Source organism: Sinocyclocheilus rhinocerous, unplaced genomic scaffold (assembly GCF_001515625.1).
Source record: "Sinocyclocheilus rhinocerous isolate Xijiao unplaced genomic scaffold, SAMN03320098_v1.1 scaffold7063, whole genome shotgun sequence".
Lineage (NCBI taxonomy): Eukaryota > Metazoa > Chordata > Actinopteri > Cypriniformes > Cyprinidae > Sinocyclocheilus > Sinocyclocheilus rhinocerous.
Genome location: NW_015629626.1, coordinates 33837 through 53244, shown reverse-complemented (window position 1 = coordinate 53244; position 19408 = coordinate 33837). Strand labels below are relative to the sequence as shown.

Genomic DNA, 19408 nt, shown 5'->3' with positions numbered 1-19408 from the left:
TGCACTAAATTGTTCAAAAGTGACACTAAATACATTCGTTAAAAAACATTTATATTTTAAATAAATGTTGTTTTTTACTTTCTATTCATCAAAGAATCCTGAAAAACATGTATTACAGTTTCCACAGCTCAACTGTTTTCAACTGAAAATGAGAAATGTTTCTTGAGCAGCAAATCAGCATATTAGAATGATTTCTGAAGGATCGCGTGACACTGAAGACTGGAGTAACGATGCTGAAAATTCAGCTTTGCCATCACAGGAATAAATTACATTTTTAAATATATTAAAATGGAAAACAGTTCTTTTAAATATTTCACAATACTGCTGTTCTCACTGTATTTTTGATCAAACAAATGCAATCTTGGTGAGCATAAGTTACTTCTTTCAAAAACATTAAAATTAAAAAAAAAATCTTTTGAAAATCCCCAACCTTTTGAACAATACTGTTCCTAAAGATGCATTTTTTGCAAAGAGTATTGGATAGTGTCTGCGTGTTTGGAACCTACAACCTTTTGCTCATGAGCCCAAACATTAACCACTAAGCCTCTCCACCCCAATTACATTGCCCACAATAGCCTACACTGCTACCTTCTACAGTCTCTGGGTATTCTGCATCTCTCAAGCACTCTTTTCTCTCTCTTTTTTGTTTCTGTCCATCTCCACACACTCTTGTTCTCTCTTCTTCTCCGTATCTCTCTCCTTTCTTGGCTGACAACACTTCTGGTTTTTATGCACACACTCTCTCTTCACCGCAGCATGAAGCTGCTACGAATGCAGAAATAATGATGGAGGTGTGCTACTGTGCTTGAAAGCCTGTGAAAGACAGTGCAAAGATGCGTATGTGTTTGTGTGTGCATGCATTTGTGGCAAGACAGACAGAGTGAAAATAAGGAAAGAGATTAGCATCGGAGAGTGCACTCTTTTCTTTATTTTTCCCTCTCACCAATCTCTCTTAAAACTAAAGCTTTTTGTGCAGACCAGAGTTTCTTTGAGTTGGTGTGAAAATGGCCTGAAAAGGATGTCTGGGGTACATTTCTCTGGTATGTTTTACAGTTGGAATGAATGCAATCGGTTGTAAAAAGCTACTGATGATGTATAATTTGCATCTATATGATATCATATATCAGGGGTTTTCAACCTGTGGGGCGCCCAGCACCTGTCAAGGGGGGCGCGAGCATCAGTTAATTCAGAGCTTGGGCGGGCGCATGTCCTAAAAGGTTGAAAACCCCTGTCATATATCATGCTCCTGGTCACACTCGTACTATAAACACATTTCTCAAAGCTTTTTATCTCCAAATAAATTGTCTTCAGAGAGCAGCTCTCATTTTTCGCATCTCTTGCATCGGTGGCAGACAAATGAAAGCGCTGTTCTTTGCATGTAAAGTTTTGTTGGAAAATCCAATGTGACAAAAACATGAATAAAACAACTTCTCTGTTCTTAGTCATTTAGACTAAGCGACCCAGTGAAATGTGAAAAAAACCTCACACTTTTCAATATCTATGGGATGTTTTTCCGCCTGTGCTCCCAATCCATGCAGTTCATCTCTCCTTCTTATACAACCTTCCCTCAGAGACACAAACCCCCTCTCTATCTCTCACATGTCAAATCTCTCACCTAACTGTCAAGGCTTCGTTTCCTTGGCCGGTTTATGGAAGCACATTGGACCCTGGAAGCTAGGTGACGAAACAGCTAGAGTTCAGCTCAGTTTTAACACGAAACAAGCTAAGCACCTGCTCTCATCTCTTCAAACAAACCCGGATAAGTCTGGATAACAGAACATCCTGTTAAAAGTGTGCTACAGAGATTAGTAACTTGGCCTGTAATATCTCCTAAATCTCTTCCATAGCCTGGTATAAAGTTTAAGTAGAGCAGAGTTACTTGGTTACATGTCACATATCATATCGCACTTCCATACATTCGCACCCCAAACATTCAGCTATCATAGGAAGAAAAAAGAACAACAACAAGGAAAAACAGTGGTCTGGTTGCCATGGTGACAGGAAAATGTCTAATGTAATTTGGCGTGGTTAGAGAGGGAGGAGCCTGATAGAATGAGACTAATGAGGTTAGCATAGCAAGCTTTATTAAAGCGCTAAACACACGCTTGCACTTTAGTGCCAACAGCCAACACTGAAGCAGTTCCAGGCCGAGTTCCACGGGCCTGATTAGCATGACATTCAGAACCGATTCCTGCAGTTTCACACCCACCCACAGAGCTGCCTCTCTAATCCACTTCATAGTGTTACAGTCACACAACCACCAGCACTTAATCACACTACATCAGCTGAGATAGAGATGAAAAAGAAAGAAAAGCAAGGACAGAAGCAAATAAGAGTCAGACAAAGAGCAAAAGAGCACAAGAAAGAGTTAATGGAAGTGAAAAGAGCACATAAAGAAAGATAAACAAAGAAATAAATAAAATGCTAAATAAAATGCAAAAAAAGAAAGCAAGAACAAAACAAAAGAAAAAACGAAATAGCACAAGTAAGAGTAAGTGCAGGAAAGAGCAAAAAATAATGAATGAAAGAAGGATAGAGTGAAAATGGAACGAGCAAAATGAAATGCAATAAGAGCAAAAAAGAAAAATAATGAGCAAAAGAAAAAAAAAACAAAAGGCTCAAAGAAAGAGCAAAAATGGATAAGAATGAAACAGCACAATAAAGAGTAAGAACAAGTTAGCAAAAGAGAAGAGAAGAAAAGAACAGAAAAAAGGAAAAGGAAAAGAACAAAAGAAGGAAAAAAACGGACAGCAAAAAAAAACAAGGAAATAAAAAGCAGTAAGAGAGAGAAAGAGCAAAAGAGTGTTGAAAAGGCTAAACGGGACATGAGTGAAGGAAGGAAGAAAACCAAGCAGGACAAATGAAGCAGAAGGGAGGTTAAAGAAACTCCAGAAACTCTCAAGGGACAAATGCAGATGAACTGAGATGTAGAGCCCCTGAGGACCTCAGCAAAACTTTCGTCGTCCGAAGCTCTACTATATGTTACATAAAGTATACTGTATGTCAGAGCATCATATTCAACTACATTTTTATGATTTAAATAATTAGCTTGTTCCTTCCTTCCTGCGGTTCCTTCAGAAACTCTGCCCTACAGCAAAGGCACGTCCATCATGAAAGGATACAGGTTTAGGGGGGAGGAGGAAGGGAATGTTTGGACACACACACAGCCACTGGAACTTCTCAACTATGTGCAGCTTATTCTTTTGGGAACGGGTCAAAGGTCAAACCAAAAAAAAAAGCTTATCAATCAACATGAGGCAGAAGACCTGTCAATGAATCACACATTTAGCCATCAGCATCAAGACTGTAGGAGTGTCTCAAATACTAAACACACCACAGAGAATCATACTCTTCAAATAGAGCTCTTATTTATAGACCATTTAAACTGCAGATCAAAATCAAAACAGACACACAAATAGGGATGCAACGATTATAGATTTTGTTGGTACGATTATTGTCTGAGGAATAATCACGGTTTTACGATTATGGCGATTATTATACATTTATTCATTTCCCAACATTACTAATGTATAAAATCACATGAACACTCTTTAGATATTAAAGTGTTATTTATTGCTGGCTTTTTGAAACAGAAAAAACACAGTAACCAACAATACAGCACAAAATATTAATAAACAAAAGACAAACAAAAGTCCATCTCTCCCATTGGAATTAAAAAAAGGTGACCTCTGCTCCGTAAACATCCATGACAGTATTTCTCTTTTGAAAATAACAAATGGAAATAGATCACAAAAGTATTTAATGTTTTCAGTTTGTACAATCTTTACATTCTCTGATAAGCACGTCATTTTAAGCTGGTGCACCGCTAGTGTAACTTTGTTTAAGTTTTGCGCAAGCTGCAGCAGTTCCGTTCCGTGTAACAGAAACACTCGGTTTAGCGGAACCTTTACGATTAATTAACCGTGACGTTTTAAAGCGCGGTTAAACGCGAAACCGGTTAATCGCTGCATCCCTACACACAAATGGGGGTGATAAAGAGAATCAGAAACGTGAGGCCACACACGGTGATGTGAAGATTTGTGTGTGGTTCAGTCCAGGTTGGCTATCACAGGTGTGACAGGTTTAATACAAAATAGCAGCACCAAAAGAAAACATTACAAACACACAAACACAGCTGTCAGGAGAGCTCAGGTGTCTTACAAACATGCCACCCATCTCACACACACACACACACACACACACACACACACAGAGAGTGGCGTGATGATATATGGATTGGTTAGCGCTTATTGATTGGTGAATAATGACCAGATGTGACTCAGCTGGTAAAGATGCAGAAGGCAGCAATGAATGCAAAAAAGCATGCGTGTGTGCATGGAGCAGATGTTAATATCACCAAATGCAATATTTAAAGGGTTAGTTCACCCAAAAATGAAAATTAGCCTGGGTTTTACTCACCCTCAAAGCATCCTAGGTGTATGTGACTTTCTTCTTTCAGACGAATCCAATCAGAGTTATATTAAAAATTGTCCAAGCCTTTCAATAGGGGTAAGCGGGTGTTGGTTGTCAACAGTTCAGAAGACGTGAAATAAAGTGCTCGCATCCGTAATAAAACGTCCCTCACACAGCTCCGGGGGGGTGAATAAAGGCCTCCTGTAGCGAATCCATGCATTTTTGTAAGATAAATATCCATATTTAAAATGTAATAAAAACTTTTTTCTTTTTTCACTGTCGTACGCGGAAGTCGTGCAGGCGGATGACGTAAAACGACGTCATTGCGTGATTAGTTAGTGACGAACGCGGAGACAAAACAAAACAAAACGCCGGTCACGAATTAGAAGCACAAAACAAGGATTTGTAAAGAAAAATGTCGGAGGATTTCGATATACGCCAAGAGGAGACCGGTTTTTCTTTGCTAAAGTAAGGAAACTTTGTTTCCTTTGCTCCTGCATATCTCAAGAGGCGCGCGCACGGCGCATACGTCTTACGTCATCCGCCTGAACATCTTCCGCATACCACAGTCAGCGGAAGTGAGAAAAAAGTGTTTATTACGTTTGAAATATGGATATTTATATTTTATTTAAGCTTATATTGGTCTAGTCTCAGACTCAGATAACAAACCTACAGATTAAGATTGCCAGTTTATACAACTTTTGAGAGTACGGGTATTAATCAGACAAAAAAAAAACTGAAAACGTCTTTATACGATCCTGACAGTAATACAGTAATAATTTTAATTCTGTGAGAAAATTAAAGAACATGAGGTAAAAACAAAAACATTGGTTGGTCACTTCACATCAGATGTTGTCTTTCTAACTAAGCAGGTGATTCTTGGCCAGAATAAGTTGAAAGAGGACCAAATAGTGAGCAAAAACTCAGTGTGAGAATAATATAAGTCATACACATTTTAATACACCGCACAAGTAGTAAAACTCAGAAAACAATCACTGTTGAAGCAAATCAGATACATGTTAGAACTGAAACTTTAATTAGTCTAGTTTCAGATGAAATGACATGAGTAATACCTGACATAGAGGCTACTTAAACACACAGACAGAGAAACTCACACACACACACCCTTTCCCCAAGGGCCCACCGGCGTTCTCCACTAAACAGCAAGACAGTCTCCTTGGTTACGCTTTTAACACCTGATTAGGTCTTTTGATCCTTACCCTGAAATTATGTAACCTCAGGGCAGAGAAATGGACAGTCACGCCCAACAGAGCCACAGCATACACAAACACATCCAAAACACCTGCGTGCGTCGGCACGCAAACAAACACACACATGTCTGAGGGCACAAATACACCCAAACACACTCAAAACAGAAAAGCGCAAGGCTTTTCATAAATAGTGGGCCAAACTGTGAAATACAACTCACATCACCCTCATTTATTGTTAATACACACATACACACGCAAATACAAACCATCTGGAGGCCTATGGGAAACATTACGCTGTTGAGAATGACTTCCTGCTATCGGCTAGGAGAGAAATGAGGGAGGGAATTAAAAAAGTGGAAAAAAAATGAAAAGGCAGAAAACAAGAAAATGGAAGCAAGAGAGTAATGGGTAATAAAAGGAGGGGAGAGAGGGGGAAATGAGCTGATACTCTTGCAGAGAGCACAGCGGGACGGAAAAGAGGAGACAAGATTGAGAAAAAGAGAGAGAGGGGATCTATGTGCACTGAGATCTGTAAGTACAGGCTTACAGGGCCTTAATGAAGGGGTTACAGGACACAGGCACAGGTCAGCCAGATGTTGCCGCGGCAAACATGATATCATCAAAAAAGGCCGGTGTGAGTCAACGCGGGCCGCTCGGCCACAGGGCAGTGGAGGGGCGGGTCAAAGGAATGCCACTTTTATACGTGCCAGGACGCAATAAACAGCATTCCTCGTTCCTTGCGTAAAAACACCAAGTACCGCCAAAGAGACACAGAGAGGCGAACACAAGCAAACAGACTGCTGTGGGGAGGCAGGGAGAGAGGAAAAGCTTCATACATCAAGAGGGCGGCCCACAGAGTTTAGATTTTAGGGCTTTTGGGGTTTGGGGAGGTTTCCGTCAAGAAGGTCACACTCACGAAACTCTGTCACTGATGGACAAACACTCAGGCGTTGAGATAAACGGTTCCAAGCGGTGCATGTGGGTGTGAGACCGGGTGAAACATTAAGGATTTCTCTTGTAATCTTTAGGGGAAGTGGGGCAAGGAGAGAGGAAGTGAACTTTGTTCATAGCAAATGTGGTCCTGCACTCAGACAGACATTTTGGGCTGTTGTGATCTTGCACCTGATCAATATATAACCAGCTACAATTTTTCACATGCTATTTAAAGTCATACAGAACTTTGAAAACAAAGCTGAAGGAAGCAAATCAAAGAACTCTTCCATATATGCAATGCTATGAACATCCCAAACACTGGCAAATCAAGCATCTATTATTGTTGTTCTTCTGAAGTGGTCATTGCAGCAGTCTGGGAACACAATTTTTGCTGTAATAAACAGTGCTTCTCGACTTCCATAGGTCCATAGGTGTTAGGCCAGTCAATCAGAAATGAGCTTGCTATTTTGAGAAACTCCATGCAATTTTTACGTACAAAGTGAATCAGATGCACCATGAATAGTCTGCAGACTGCACAATTACACAAAATTACAATTAAAGTTGCATAGAGTATACTTCACCAAAGAGAAGTCTGAAGTTACTGTAAGATCTAAGACGTATTGCTTGAAATATATAAGGGTAAAAAAAAAAAGAAACACAGATGGATCAGTTATTTACAATAATATCAATAATATGCATTTAGAAAACAAATATAATGATATTTAATTTCATGTCGACTTAAAGGATTCTGTGATTAACTAATGAAAATTTAAGGTTTACTTTCACTGCATCAAAATGTTCTATTTACAATGTGTTTTCCACAGCATTTGAGCATTGTGACAAATTCCAAACATGTCTGTTGTACACATGAATGCAATTGAGCATCAGCGTCTTTAAATTAGTCTTTGGGTTTGTCAACAATAACAACTAGCTGTATTAAATGAGTTTCTTTATAAACAGATCAGCGTTTAACTACTTTATTGGTGAATCTGTGGATTCACTAGTTGCTGTGCCACTTGTCTGCAACAGAACTAAAACAACCATTAGACTCAAGGCATAGATGCAGTGTAAATAGTTTTTTAATGCAATAATAATAATCCTGATCACAATTTTGAGGGAAAGATAATTGTGAAGCTCTAGGCATGCCATCTTTTGAAGTTAGCCTAGCCTCGACCCAGAAGGCCATTAAAACAAGCACTCTCTCATCAATTAAATGGAAGGCCTTCTCCTTTCTGTCGCTTATAACGAGATATTAGATTTTAAATGTGTGCTATGGGCTAACAACACAGCTGCTAACACTTTCTCAATGCCAGATATGGAGATTCATTACATCTTTCCCACATTCAAAGATGTTTTAGAATCTGGTTAAATAATACGTTTCTGAATGTGTGTGTGAGGAAGATGAAAGAGTAACTCTGAATTACATTACTGCTCTCTGCCTCCTGCTCTGATGCTGACCCCAGTCACATGACCTCTCACATCTGACCTACGACCCGTGAGCTGTTTCTCTGTTTCATCTCTGACAACCCAGCTGACCTGCTGGCCACAGAAAGCCGAGTCACGTCACCTCAGAACAGGAGGAGAAAGTGATGAGGTTAAACCATCATTATGTTGGTGCTCAGTTCCCGAAGTCTCACAGAGAGGATCAAGACAGCAGTGTTTCCTACTAAGATGTGTTTTTGCTGAATGTACACTCCCTTTCAAAAATTAGGGGTCATTAAAATTATTTTTGGAAAAAAAAATAATTATTTGAAACAGCAAGGAGACATTAAATTCATCAAAAGTGACAGTAAAGACATAATAGATTGATTTCTGATTGATCATGTGACACTGAAGACTGGAGTAACGGAGTATATTTTAAAATATATTAATATTAACCAAATTTCACAATATTACTGCTATTACTTTATTTTTGCTAATACTACTGCTATTACCCAAAGTTTTGAATAACACATAGCCTATATTTACACATTTTCAGTAAAAATAATTTTGTTTAGAAATATTAAATATCATTTATTACAAAAAAATATCTTTCCAACCAGTCAGTTTTACAAACCATAACTATACAAAGCAGGCCTTGTTTCATTTGAGTCAGATATTACTGAAAGACTTTAGTAATAGAATCAGACATTAACTGAGTAACCATTCTGACTGATTCAGAGAGTTCTTTCAGTGAATGATTCATCGGACTGATGAGATTGTGAATCTTTTTGAGCAATTCATTAAAACAATCGGTTCACAGTAAGTCATTTGTCCACACTAGTTGAGCTGTGTGTTTCTGATACATTATTTTAAACTTAAGACTGCAAATTCCCAGTTTTGCTTTAGATTAAGCAGCAGAAGAGCGATTCAGGAAACACTGTGAGACACAGATCCCATTTAACTGAGTAACCATTCTGACTGATTCAGAGAGTTCTTTCAGTGAATGATTCATCGGACTGATGAGATTGTGAATCTTTTTGAGCAATTCATTAAAACAATCGGTTCACAGTAAGTCATTTTTCCACACTAGTTGAGCTGTGTGTTTCTGATACATTATTTTATATTAAATTAAGACTGCAAATTCACAATTTACAAGACATACAATTTCTTTTGCTTTAGATTCAGCAGCAGCAGAGTGATTCAGGAAACACTGCGAGACACAGCTCCCATTCATTCAATCTAATAACCAGTTCAATGAACATTCTGTCTCCTACAAAAGCTGAACACAAGCCTCGTCTCAAGGTCTGTTCACAAAAAGGTGAACACTGGACGGCATTCAGGCAAGTCGTTCACAAACACACAAATACATATGCATCACACACACAATAAAACTGCTTGTGATTAGTCAGCAGGCGTCCCGCTGAGTTGTTTCAGCAAAGTGGATTCTGGAGCTCTGCAGTAGGGAGATTCACCATAAACAGCTGACATTCAGCCCATCACCGTACGTGTCCACTGGTGCGGAGTGAGAAGAGATGAGCAGGTCCTTTCAATTTATTATATCTATGTGAGCTGAGACACAGACATGCACAGGGGATTGTGGGATTGACAACAGATCGGAGCTAGCGGTAAGAATGTCAAGAAGTTGAGAAATGTATGACTTTATGTAAATGTGAAGCAAGAACAGCAGAGAGCTTATCGCTGAGAGGTGAAGGCACTGACATCTATAATAATCTGTCGACAGTGGTAGAGTTTCAATATTTAAATCACATCGTTACACATTCAGATTTCAAAAACTGTTTATAAAAACCACCATTCAAAGGTTTGGGGTCAGTAAGGTTTTTTTTTTGTTTGTTTGTTTTTAAATACATTAATACTTCAGCAAGATGCATTAAATTGATAAAAAATGACAGTAAAAACACTTAAAAAGGTTACAAAAGAAGATTTCTATTTCAAATCTTTTAACTTTATTCATCAAAGAATCTTGAAAAATATATTTATCACTGTTTCCACAAAAATATTAAGCAGCACATCTGTTTTCAACATGATAATAATGAGAAATGTTTCTTGAGCACCAAATCAGCATATTAGAATAATTCCTGAAGGATCATGTGACACTGAACTCTGGAGTAGTGATGCTGAAAATTCAGCTTTTAGCTTTTTGCCTTCATATTTCTCTTTTACTGTATTTTGGATCAAATAATTGCAGACTTCGTGATCATAAGAGACTTAAAATCTTACAGACCCAAAGTCCTATTTTAGTGTTCTTCCTTCTCTTTCTCACATATTCAGCCTCTTTATTTCAATCTAAAAGACAGCTGTAGGGGTTTGTGCGCCCCGCACAGACACACAGTGTATGGTGTTTGCCCCTTCACAGCCCTGAGTCGGTCAGATCAGAGGTGGCCACTAATAATAAGCTGTTATGCATCTGTCTGTACGACCACACCTCCTGCTATTCTTCAACACTGATAGAAATCGAAGGGAGAAAAAAAAAAAAGAATTAGAAAGAGAGAGAGGTGAGAGGCAGCGGCACCCTTTGCCCACTGGGACTCATGGGTATCAGTGTGTTCTTTGATCTTTGGCTTTTCAGCAGCTCATGGAGTCCACCTGCATGTTCCTGTGCCCCACCTCTTTCCCCCTCAGAAACACTTGAACCCCCTGGATGAGGTCCAGGGATGGCATGGTTTCAGCTTCAGGCGCACACCCTCAGACCATCCCATGCATCTCACACAAAAGCATTCAGTATTGTGTTCAGGACACTTTGGGGTATTTGTGTTTTTACTGATTAAATAGCTATAAAATGACTTTCTGATTTGTTTGTTTGTGAATTTGGTTCTGATTCATTTCAGTCATTTTCAGTTACAAAAAATATATCCACATAAATTATACGAAGAAATCTTTTGGACTGGTTCAATCCAGTGTTGAACTATTAATTAAACAACCAATTCATAAGAGTCATTCGTTCAGAAATCAAATTACACTGGTCACATTCTATGTTTTTAATTCACCACAAAAAACAGCTTAAGAGTGTCATTTGTTCGTGAATCAAAATAAAGTGGACAGGCTGATATGTTTCTAATTCACTACAAAGAAAACGTTTCAAAAGAGTCATTTGTTCATTAATCAGAATAAAATAGTCAGGTTGAATGTTTCTAATTCACTAAAAAGAACCAGCTCAATAAGAGTAATTTGTTAATGAATCGGACAACACTGGTCAGATTGCATGCTTCTGATACACTAAAAAGAACCGGCCTATTAGATTCATTTATTTGTGAATGGACAACATTGGTTGCACAAAATGTTTCTGACTGACCAAAAAGAATTGGCTAATAGCCTAGGAGTCATTTGTTGATGAATCTGACAACACTTGTTGCAATGTATGTTTTTTACTCACCAAAAAGAACAAGCTGATAAAATTAATTTGTTCAAGAATTAGACTACACTTGTCATAATGTTTCTGATTCACTAAAACGAAACATGTCATAAGAGTCATTTGTTTGTGAATTTAACTACAGTACATTTGTCACCCTGGCCTGTACATTTCTGATTCACTAAAAAACACAGGCTCGTCGTAACAGTTATTTGTTCTTGAGTGGTCTACACTGGCAGCTCTGAATCACATTCAGTAACTTCATCTACTTCCTGTACTCACCAGTACGCAGATGCTGAAACAGCCACATAATGCAACATCTGACAACTCAGATCTCAGGGGTGTGGATGTCTTGATGTGTGCATCGCTGAACTAGGTAGGAATTCTTCTCCTTAGCACTAGTTTGCTTCCCTGCATGAGTGTGTTTTGTGCGTCCCCAAAGCACAGCATATCATGTGTCAGACTTAACAAAATCCTCTGAAGACCTAAATAACAGACCTGCCACTCACACAATGCTCTGTTATCATCTAGTCTCAGATGCATTCCTGGTCCTTACACCACCTCTGAATCACAGGCTCTGTTTGAAGCTACAACCGCTGCAAAAAGCCCTTTCCACCATCAGCAAGCCTGTTTACACCACCTCAGATACACCCTTAAATAGGCTGACGTGTGAAAACACAGCGGGAACAAAGAGAGAGAAGATAAGGAACAATCACTGCCAAGTCTGCTCATGTGAGAGTTGAGGGGTAGGCCTATCTTTTTTTGAATCGCAGAGTTTTAGAGTTCACAGTGCTGATCAACCTTATATTACCTCACTTTACTGGATTCAGTCGGCTCTGGCAAACAGCCTAATGCTAATGACTGTGTTCTTAAACCATGATATCTACACTGACGGGCTAATTAGAAAAGACTACGTGGGAAGAGTTCATCAGATTTGATCATTTTCAGAGATGTTTTTGCGGTAAGGGTACTTTGGGATAGGGAGGAGGTGTTATTGTAGTGATGCCAACTAAAGGAAGAACAAGTGTAATCACTTAGAGGATTTAGTAATTCCAAACAAAGGCAAATTTAAAAATGGTGCAGAGTTTTGGTTTCTGGTTCAAAGTGTGCAGAAATAGAAAACAGGCTAGAAAAAAAACACACACACACTGCAGTGCACATGAACTGAAAATGGATGATATATTCAGAAAGAGAAGGCTCACAAGAGGCTGTGTTAAATGGTAACATTATTATTATTATTTTTTTTTTTAATTATCAGTTTATAGGCATTGGCCAGAATTGTAATATCTGTCTATTCCTAAAGCTAGATTTCAGTAACAGTAAAATGGATCAATGTACAATTCCATTCAAAAGTTTGGGGTCGGTAAGATTTTATAATAATTATGAAGTCTCTTATGCTCACCAAGGCTGTATTTATTTGATCAAAAATACAGTAAAAAGAGTAATATTTCTTAAATATTATTACAATTTAAAATAAAAACATTTTTATTGTAATATATTTTAAAATGTAATTTATTCCTGCTTTAACTCCATTACTAAAGTCTTCAGGGTCACATGATCCTTCAGAAATCATTCGAATATGCTGATTTGGTGCTTGAGAAACATTTCTTATTATCAGAGTAGAAAACAGTTTTGCTTAATATTTTAGTGGAAACTATGATACTTTTTTCAGCATTCTTTGATTAATAGAGAGTTTAAAATAATTTATTCAAAACAGATATGTTTTGTAACATTATAAATGTCTTTATAACTTAGATTTTTATGAACTATTTAAAAACATAATGGATAAAATTCGCAATGAAAACAGCATTAGGATAGATTGTGCATGAGACAAAAACAGTCAAACTTATGTTTAGAGTCATCTTAGGGTAGAAACCCCTAATGATCTTTATTTGAAGATGGGAATTTTTTTTAAAGATATCTTTAAACTTAAAAGTTAGTTGAATAGGAGAGAGACAACTAGCTTATTAGGCCAATCCAGCTGTCATTTCACAGCACTGATGTTTATGAACAACAAAAGAAGGATATTAAAAGATTATAGACCGGAGATGTTTGACTTAGAGTGTCGCCTCCCATCATGCTTTGGTGGAGGCCTCTTTCTGTCCCACAAGTCTGTGTGGGAGAGATGACAGAGGGCTTGATTGTAAGGACACCTGTGTTTTGTTACCGTGCAAAACCAAAAGGTGGAACATAACAAAACACACAATCACAAAACTGCTGCTATGACAACTATCCTGATCCATCGGGACACTTTGTCTGAAAGTTATACTGGCAGAAACGTGTGTGCTTTCACTCAGACACAAACAGCCACAAATACAATAGTGTCCGCTTGCAATGTTTTAGATTTTTTTATCCCCTCTCGCATAGAAAAAGAAATAAAGATCTCCAAATACACCAGACAATAAAAAAGTGCTGGATGAGAGGCAGTTAATGAAGCTTTTCCCCAGCAGGGAAGGAGGCTTACCTCAGCTGCTTGAGTTGCTTTAGAAGAAGCACAATGGCCTGAGCTAACAAGATTCTCTCTAGTACCATCTGCTAGGGCTACACGATTAATCGAACTAATCTGAAATTGCAATATGGCTCAGTGTGATTATACAATCGCAAAATCTGTGATTCAATTAAATAACTATATGCGCTCCGTGTTTCAGAGTGAAATGCGGCACTGTGTTCAATTACACAAGAGCAACTCATGACCTGTCCAATTTGTGTCGTTTAGGCTATAACATGCATTTGCAATGCAACATACATCAACCATCTTACCAAAATGCATCAACTAAAAATACCGAAACGAGAGTCTTATCCACCTTATTTTTCAAGTTAGAACGGCTATGGCCATTTGTAAATTTAATGGGTCTGGCTTCCGGTGTCATTCCCTTCCAGTTATTTTCAGCTGTACAAAACAGCTCGTTATGCTGCTTGAAACTGCAAACTGGTATTTTTAACCATATTATTTTAATGTATTGACAATGGTAGTGCATACAGTTTTACCGTTTACTGCTCTTTGATATTCTTCTCGTTATTTCCCTATAGCGGCTAATGAATCAGAAGTCTCACATATTCACAGAAAACAGCTTACTTCCGCACTGAAAAATAAGGTGAATAAACCGACTGGCAAAAAAAATTCTGGCAAAATAAAAGCTTGACAGTTTTGAATTTAAAGAAATTAAGACAGCCATTAATATCAGTAACGTAATTTTACAGTTGTACCATGAAATAATTTTTTTTCTTAAATCTTAAAGTATTTTATTTTACAGTGAAATATTAAACAGTAATTCCATTTCCTAGCTAGCTAGTTAACGTATGGGAAACGGAATTACTGTTTAATGTGATGGCCCGCAACAGTTTCATAATAAACCCAAAACTCCTCATTATATCATAACATTGTGTTTTGCACCATTGCTTTGGCAAAGTATCTGTCAAACAAACTAAAACAAAAAGCGCAAAATGTCTTAATCCTCTTATCAAGCTTGTTTGCACTGTGTGCTTCAAAGCGACGCGCACACTTTTTCACGCGATCAGCTCGTGATCCAGTGTTTTCAAATGATTACAGTATTTCACTCGATTTGTAATGAGACGCTTTGTAAACCTGTTTTCAAAGTTTGCAAAGCTGGAGTTTTCCGCCAAAATAAAAGCTCAAGGGTTTATCTCTTGTAAGCAGGGCCTGCAATTAACAGACGCGCACAAAGAACATACTGTACAGGCACAGCAAGCTCACAGAAAAATATAAATATTGGGGTGGGGGTTTATATGAATTTCTGAAGGGTACTGACCGTCTTGAAAAGTTTCGATGCTTTGTGTACAGTGGTAACCAAGGAAACACTGTATCGAAGCTGTTCCATAAGAGCCTGCTGTCAGAGAGTGAATTTGCATTTTCATTCAGCCCGTCCGCTGTGTTGTTTTGTTCAGATTTGTTTTATGTAGCATAATTTCACAAAGCTAAAGAAGGGCCATTCTGTTTTTGCTTTAAATGTTGAAATTATAAAATCTAATTTAAATCAAAAATGTGCATGTGCTGTTTAAATTGAGCTATAGCAGCCTTTTGCATAATCATGCTACAATGGCATGAACAAAGCGTGAGACCATTTGTAGTCAATTAACGCGTATACATGCTAGACGATCTGTTAGTCAGACATTAAAAAAACTAAAGTGTTTACATGACATATAAAAAAATGTGAATTATTGCTTTAGTCTGACTGAAATCGCACTTTTAAAAGTGCATATAAATTAAATGTTCCAACATCAGAGAAAGTGTTTTTTAAACTACAAGAAACGTTCCTCCCTGTATCATCTTCCTGAATGTGAATTAGACTCCTAAACAAAAACATTTACCAAAATAATGATACAGATGACAGAGCAAACGAGAAAAAAACATATTTTAAATTTCCTAAACACCTAATTAATTCAGAAATTATTCTTCTTTTTATATCATGCCATGGCCTGACCATTACCAGACGAATAGTTCTCCACCGATATAACCATCAGGCTAACAGAAATCCATCACATAGTTTTTCTGCGTGTAAAAACAGATGTTAATTGTGTCTGACCAGATCTGTCTGATTTATGGGACTCACCCTAACTGGAGTGCTCTTGGCCTGGACCCTCTGAGACGGTGCCCCTGTGGGACCTGGATCCCTCTGGCCTCCTCCAGCACCCTGTGATCGGACTCCTGCCACTGCAGATCCATTAGTACATGTGCCATGCACGCTTCCTGTCCTCCTCGGTCTCTGCTTGATACCGTCCAGTAGCCGTACCAAGAGGATGTTGCTAGGCAACTCATCCACGCCACTCTCCACTAGCGTGCGGCACTCTGGGCAGCGCAGTTCTCCACGCGACCCCACAATTCCAAGCAGGCAGCGCCGACAAAACGTGTGCTGGCATGGCAACACCTTCGCCGTTGCGTCCAGACGTTCCAAGCACACCGGACACTCCAACAGGTCCAGGAGTGCAGACTCGTCCATTTTCACACTCCCACAATCTTTCTCAGCGTAGACGTTCATTCAGTCAGTTTTGCCACTCCGAAGAGAGAAGCGCATGATGTGAGTGTGTGGATATAAGGTTGTTTGGAGGGAATGTCCAATCCTGATGTCACGTCACTCCCATGCCGCAGTCATGATCATGTCTCTAGCATTCACTGTAAAGAATCAAAGAAAAATATATCATATGACACTTCTGTCTTATAGAGCATTACACGTGACATTTGATAGTTTCAATAGCAGGCACATGAGCATGCAATGAGGATGTTCAAGAGAGTTTCTCAAGAAAACTGACTCTCAAAATCCAGGATCTTCAAAAAGATCTAAATTGTTTTTTTAAATGCACAGTAAACTTGGGACAAACAGCAGAAACACTATGAACTGGAGCAGACAGTAAGCTACAAACATATCACTTGGAATGGAAATTATAATGAATTTAATGATTCTGGTTCAGATTTTGCTTCCTCTTAACGATTTATGAATCATTCATTCGGGAATCAGACAACACTGGTCACGCTGTGTGCTTGATGCTTAAGTAGTATGCAAGTATGCATAGTGCGTGTACTGTGTTCATTCCAAGAAGAAAAAGTGCACTTGAAATACCGGGATGATAACCCAAAAACAAAGTGTGGAATGTTGGACACCATGAACTCAACTGTCGCAGCTTTCCTTACACTTTATAACCTTATAAAATTCATAGACTGAATGGAAGAGTACATAGTGCAGTCTAAGCGCATAGTGTACAGCAGGTCATTTAGCACACAACTTGATTGTTTTAGTACGGTATTCTGTCCGCCTTTGCAGAAAAATGCACGTTCGAGATGGAACTGAACGGTATGAAAATCATTGGAGTTCAGTATTTATTTTTCTCTAGTCCCAGACATACAAAACACAGTGCCCGACGGACCTGGCAACAGGAATAACGCTGAAACAACTAAAGAGAGTTTACCGTCACGTTTGGTCAGTTGGCAAGAAGAGCCTTCGAGTCTAAACTGCAAATATGCGCCCAAAACGAGGTTGTAGTGCTCTCGCCAGTCCTGTCCCTCCTCGAGCCTCATGCACTATCCTTACGTTACCGGTTATTGACACACTACCACGTTCCCAATCAAAAGACGAGGATATGTAAAGGCAAGCAGAACAATGAATAGAGAATAAATAAAAACTAACTGCAAAGTCAAACATCTTTATGGTACTAGCTCATTGATCTGAATCAAATTATTGTGTACAGAAACGTTAAATCAAAGAAATGTAGTTAACATAAATAAAGGGTAAGTTCACCCCAAAATACAAAAGACAATGTTAAGCAAATTGACAGCCTCAGTCACTGTTCACTTATATTGTAAGAGGGGGAAATGCAGTGATAGTGAATGGTGACTGAGGCTGTCAGTCGCTAGCATCTCTTTTGTGAAATGCATATAGGTTTATAACAAAATTAAGGTGAGTAAATGATGTAGAATTTACAGTTTTGGGCGAACTATCCCTTTAAACCTTCAGTGCAAACACTCAACCTCGCCCTCTCTGTCGTTTAAGTCCTGAATAAAACCAACAACATTGTATTTAATAACTACAAAGCCAACACTAGCCACATTGTTTCCGAGTAGCGGTACAAATATATCGACCTTACATTGCAGTATGTGAGTCTGTTTAAATAACTCCTGAAACTAACTAACCCATCACCAATCGTGTTTTGAAAACTAACCACGACAATTAAAATAAAAAGCGTATAAAGTGTCGTACGCGATGTCACAATAAACAGTAAAGGTCAGACGCTTTTATATACGCGTCTGTCTGTAACTCATGTTCACGTTGATTGTAAGTAACCATGTAACTTAGCTTCGCAAACTTTGATTCAATGTTTAAATTTCATTTTATTGCGGTGATATTTGTGAGAACACAAAAAAAGCTACCTTAAATAAGGGCCCCTTCTCACTCCTCCTCTTCTTCTTCCAGAACAGTTTCTTTCCCCGAGTTCCTCGAACTAGGGAATTCGCCCTGGAAAAGGGATCCTGAAATCTTGATCGCCCAGTTGGACACAAGTTTATATGTTCAGACCCGTGTATCTCAGCAAGGAAAAGGTCATCGCTCGTGAGTCGTTCAGTCGAAACAGCGAAAAAAAGAAAAAAAAATCCGAGTCCGAGAGATTCAGGTAGATTAAATTTAGAAGAAAGCGAAGAAAAACAGGAGAAGCGAGTTCCTGCGTCCGAGCGCCATGACGAGCCCTGTGGATACTATGGGACACTGCAGAGGACGTGTAGTCGGGAGGGAGGATTTTCAAAACGCTCAGCTAGAAAAATGCATCAACCGTTTTGAGCTCAGGCTTCGTCCTTACGAAATGCTAGATAAACAACAACTGAAAAGCTGCAGTTTTGATCGTCATAAATAAGCTAAATGTATTTCTAAAGCTGATTTAGTCTATACGTAGTGGGTAACGTTGTTCATTGACGATTAGTTTGTTTACAATCTCCGCCTGCGTCATATAGTGTCACAAATGACGGGAGTCACTGCAGGGGGATTTTTAAAAACGTTCCTCTAGTAGCAGCAGGTTTAAATGGAAAGAGAGATCAAATTTCACCAGATGAACCTCGAGTATGTTGTCAATAGCACACTTATATACTACGCTTACTATTTATGCAGTATATAGTATGCATGTATATAGTATGGATATCTGCCTGCATAGAACACCCAGATTATCTAATTGCCAAAATGTGTAGTAACAGAGAACAATGCAAGGAATACTATACCCCACAGTTCAACCTGCTCAACTTCACCTTCCATATTCAGAACTGCAAGAAATATAAAACAAATGATTTCAGAGATCATAACTTAAATATGCACATAATTACATCTTGTGACAACAATATAGCATACTATTCTTTGAAACATTTAACCTTGCATAATGCATACTGGTTAACATGTTTGTAAAAAAATATATATACAGGCAATATTCATATTATAATACCATGAGGTAAATATTATTGCTCTCAGACACATTCTCTCACATCCCCTTGAAACCTTTAGGTTTGGCAGTATTATTTACCAAAGTTTTGCATCTCTCCTCCAGCTTGTGGCTCAAAGGTCAATTTTCAACT

At 38.4% G+C, this 19408-nt stretch overlaps 1 protein-coding gene across 1 annotated transcript in view; it reads right to left on the bottom strand.

Moving 5' to 3' along the window:
- Positions 1–18710, bottom strand: part of LOC107739375 (E3 ubiquitin-protein ligase SH3RF1) — a 53397-nt gene extending 34687 nt beyond the window's left edge. Inside the window, exons 1-2 of the mRNA XM_016551474.1 lie at positions 18227–18710; positions 15918–16477 (exon numbers count right to left, since the gene is read on the bottom strand). Of these exons, the coding sequence (XP_016406960.1) occupies positions 15918–16343 (426 nt within the window). The 5' untranslated portion in view covers positions 16344–16477; positions 18227–18710. The remainder of the gene's footprint in view (positions 1–15917; positions 16478–18226) is intronic.
- Between the last annotated feature and the right edge of the window lie 698 nt (positions 18711–19408).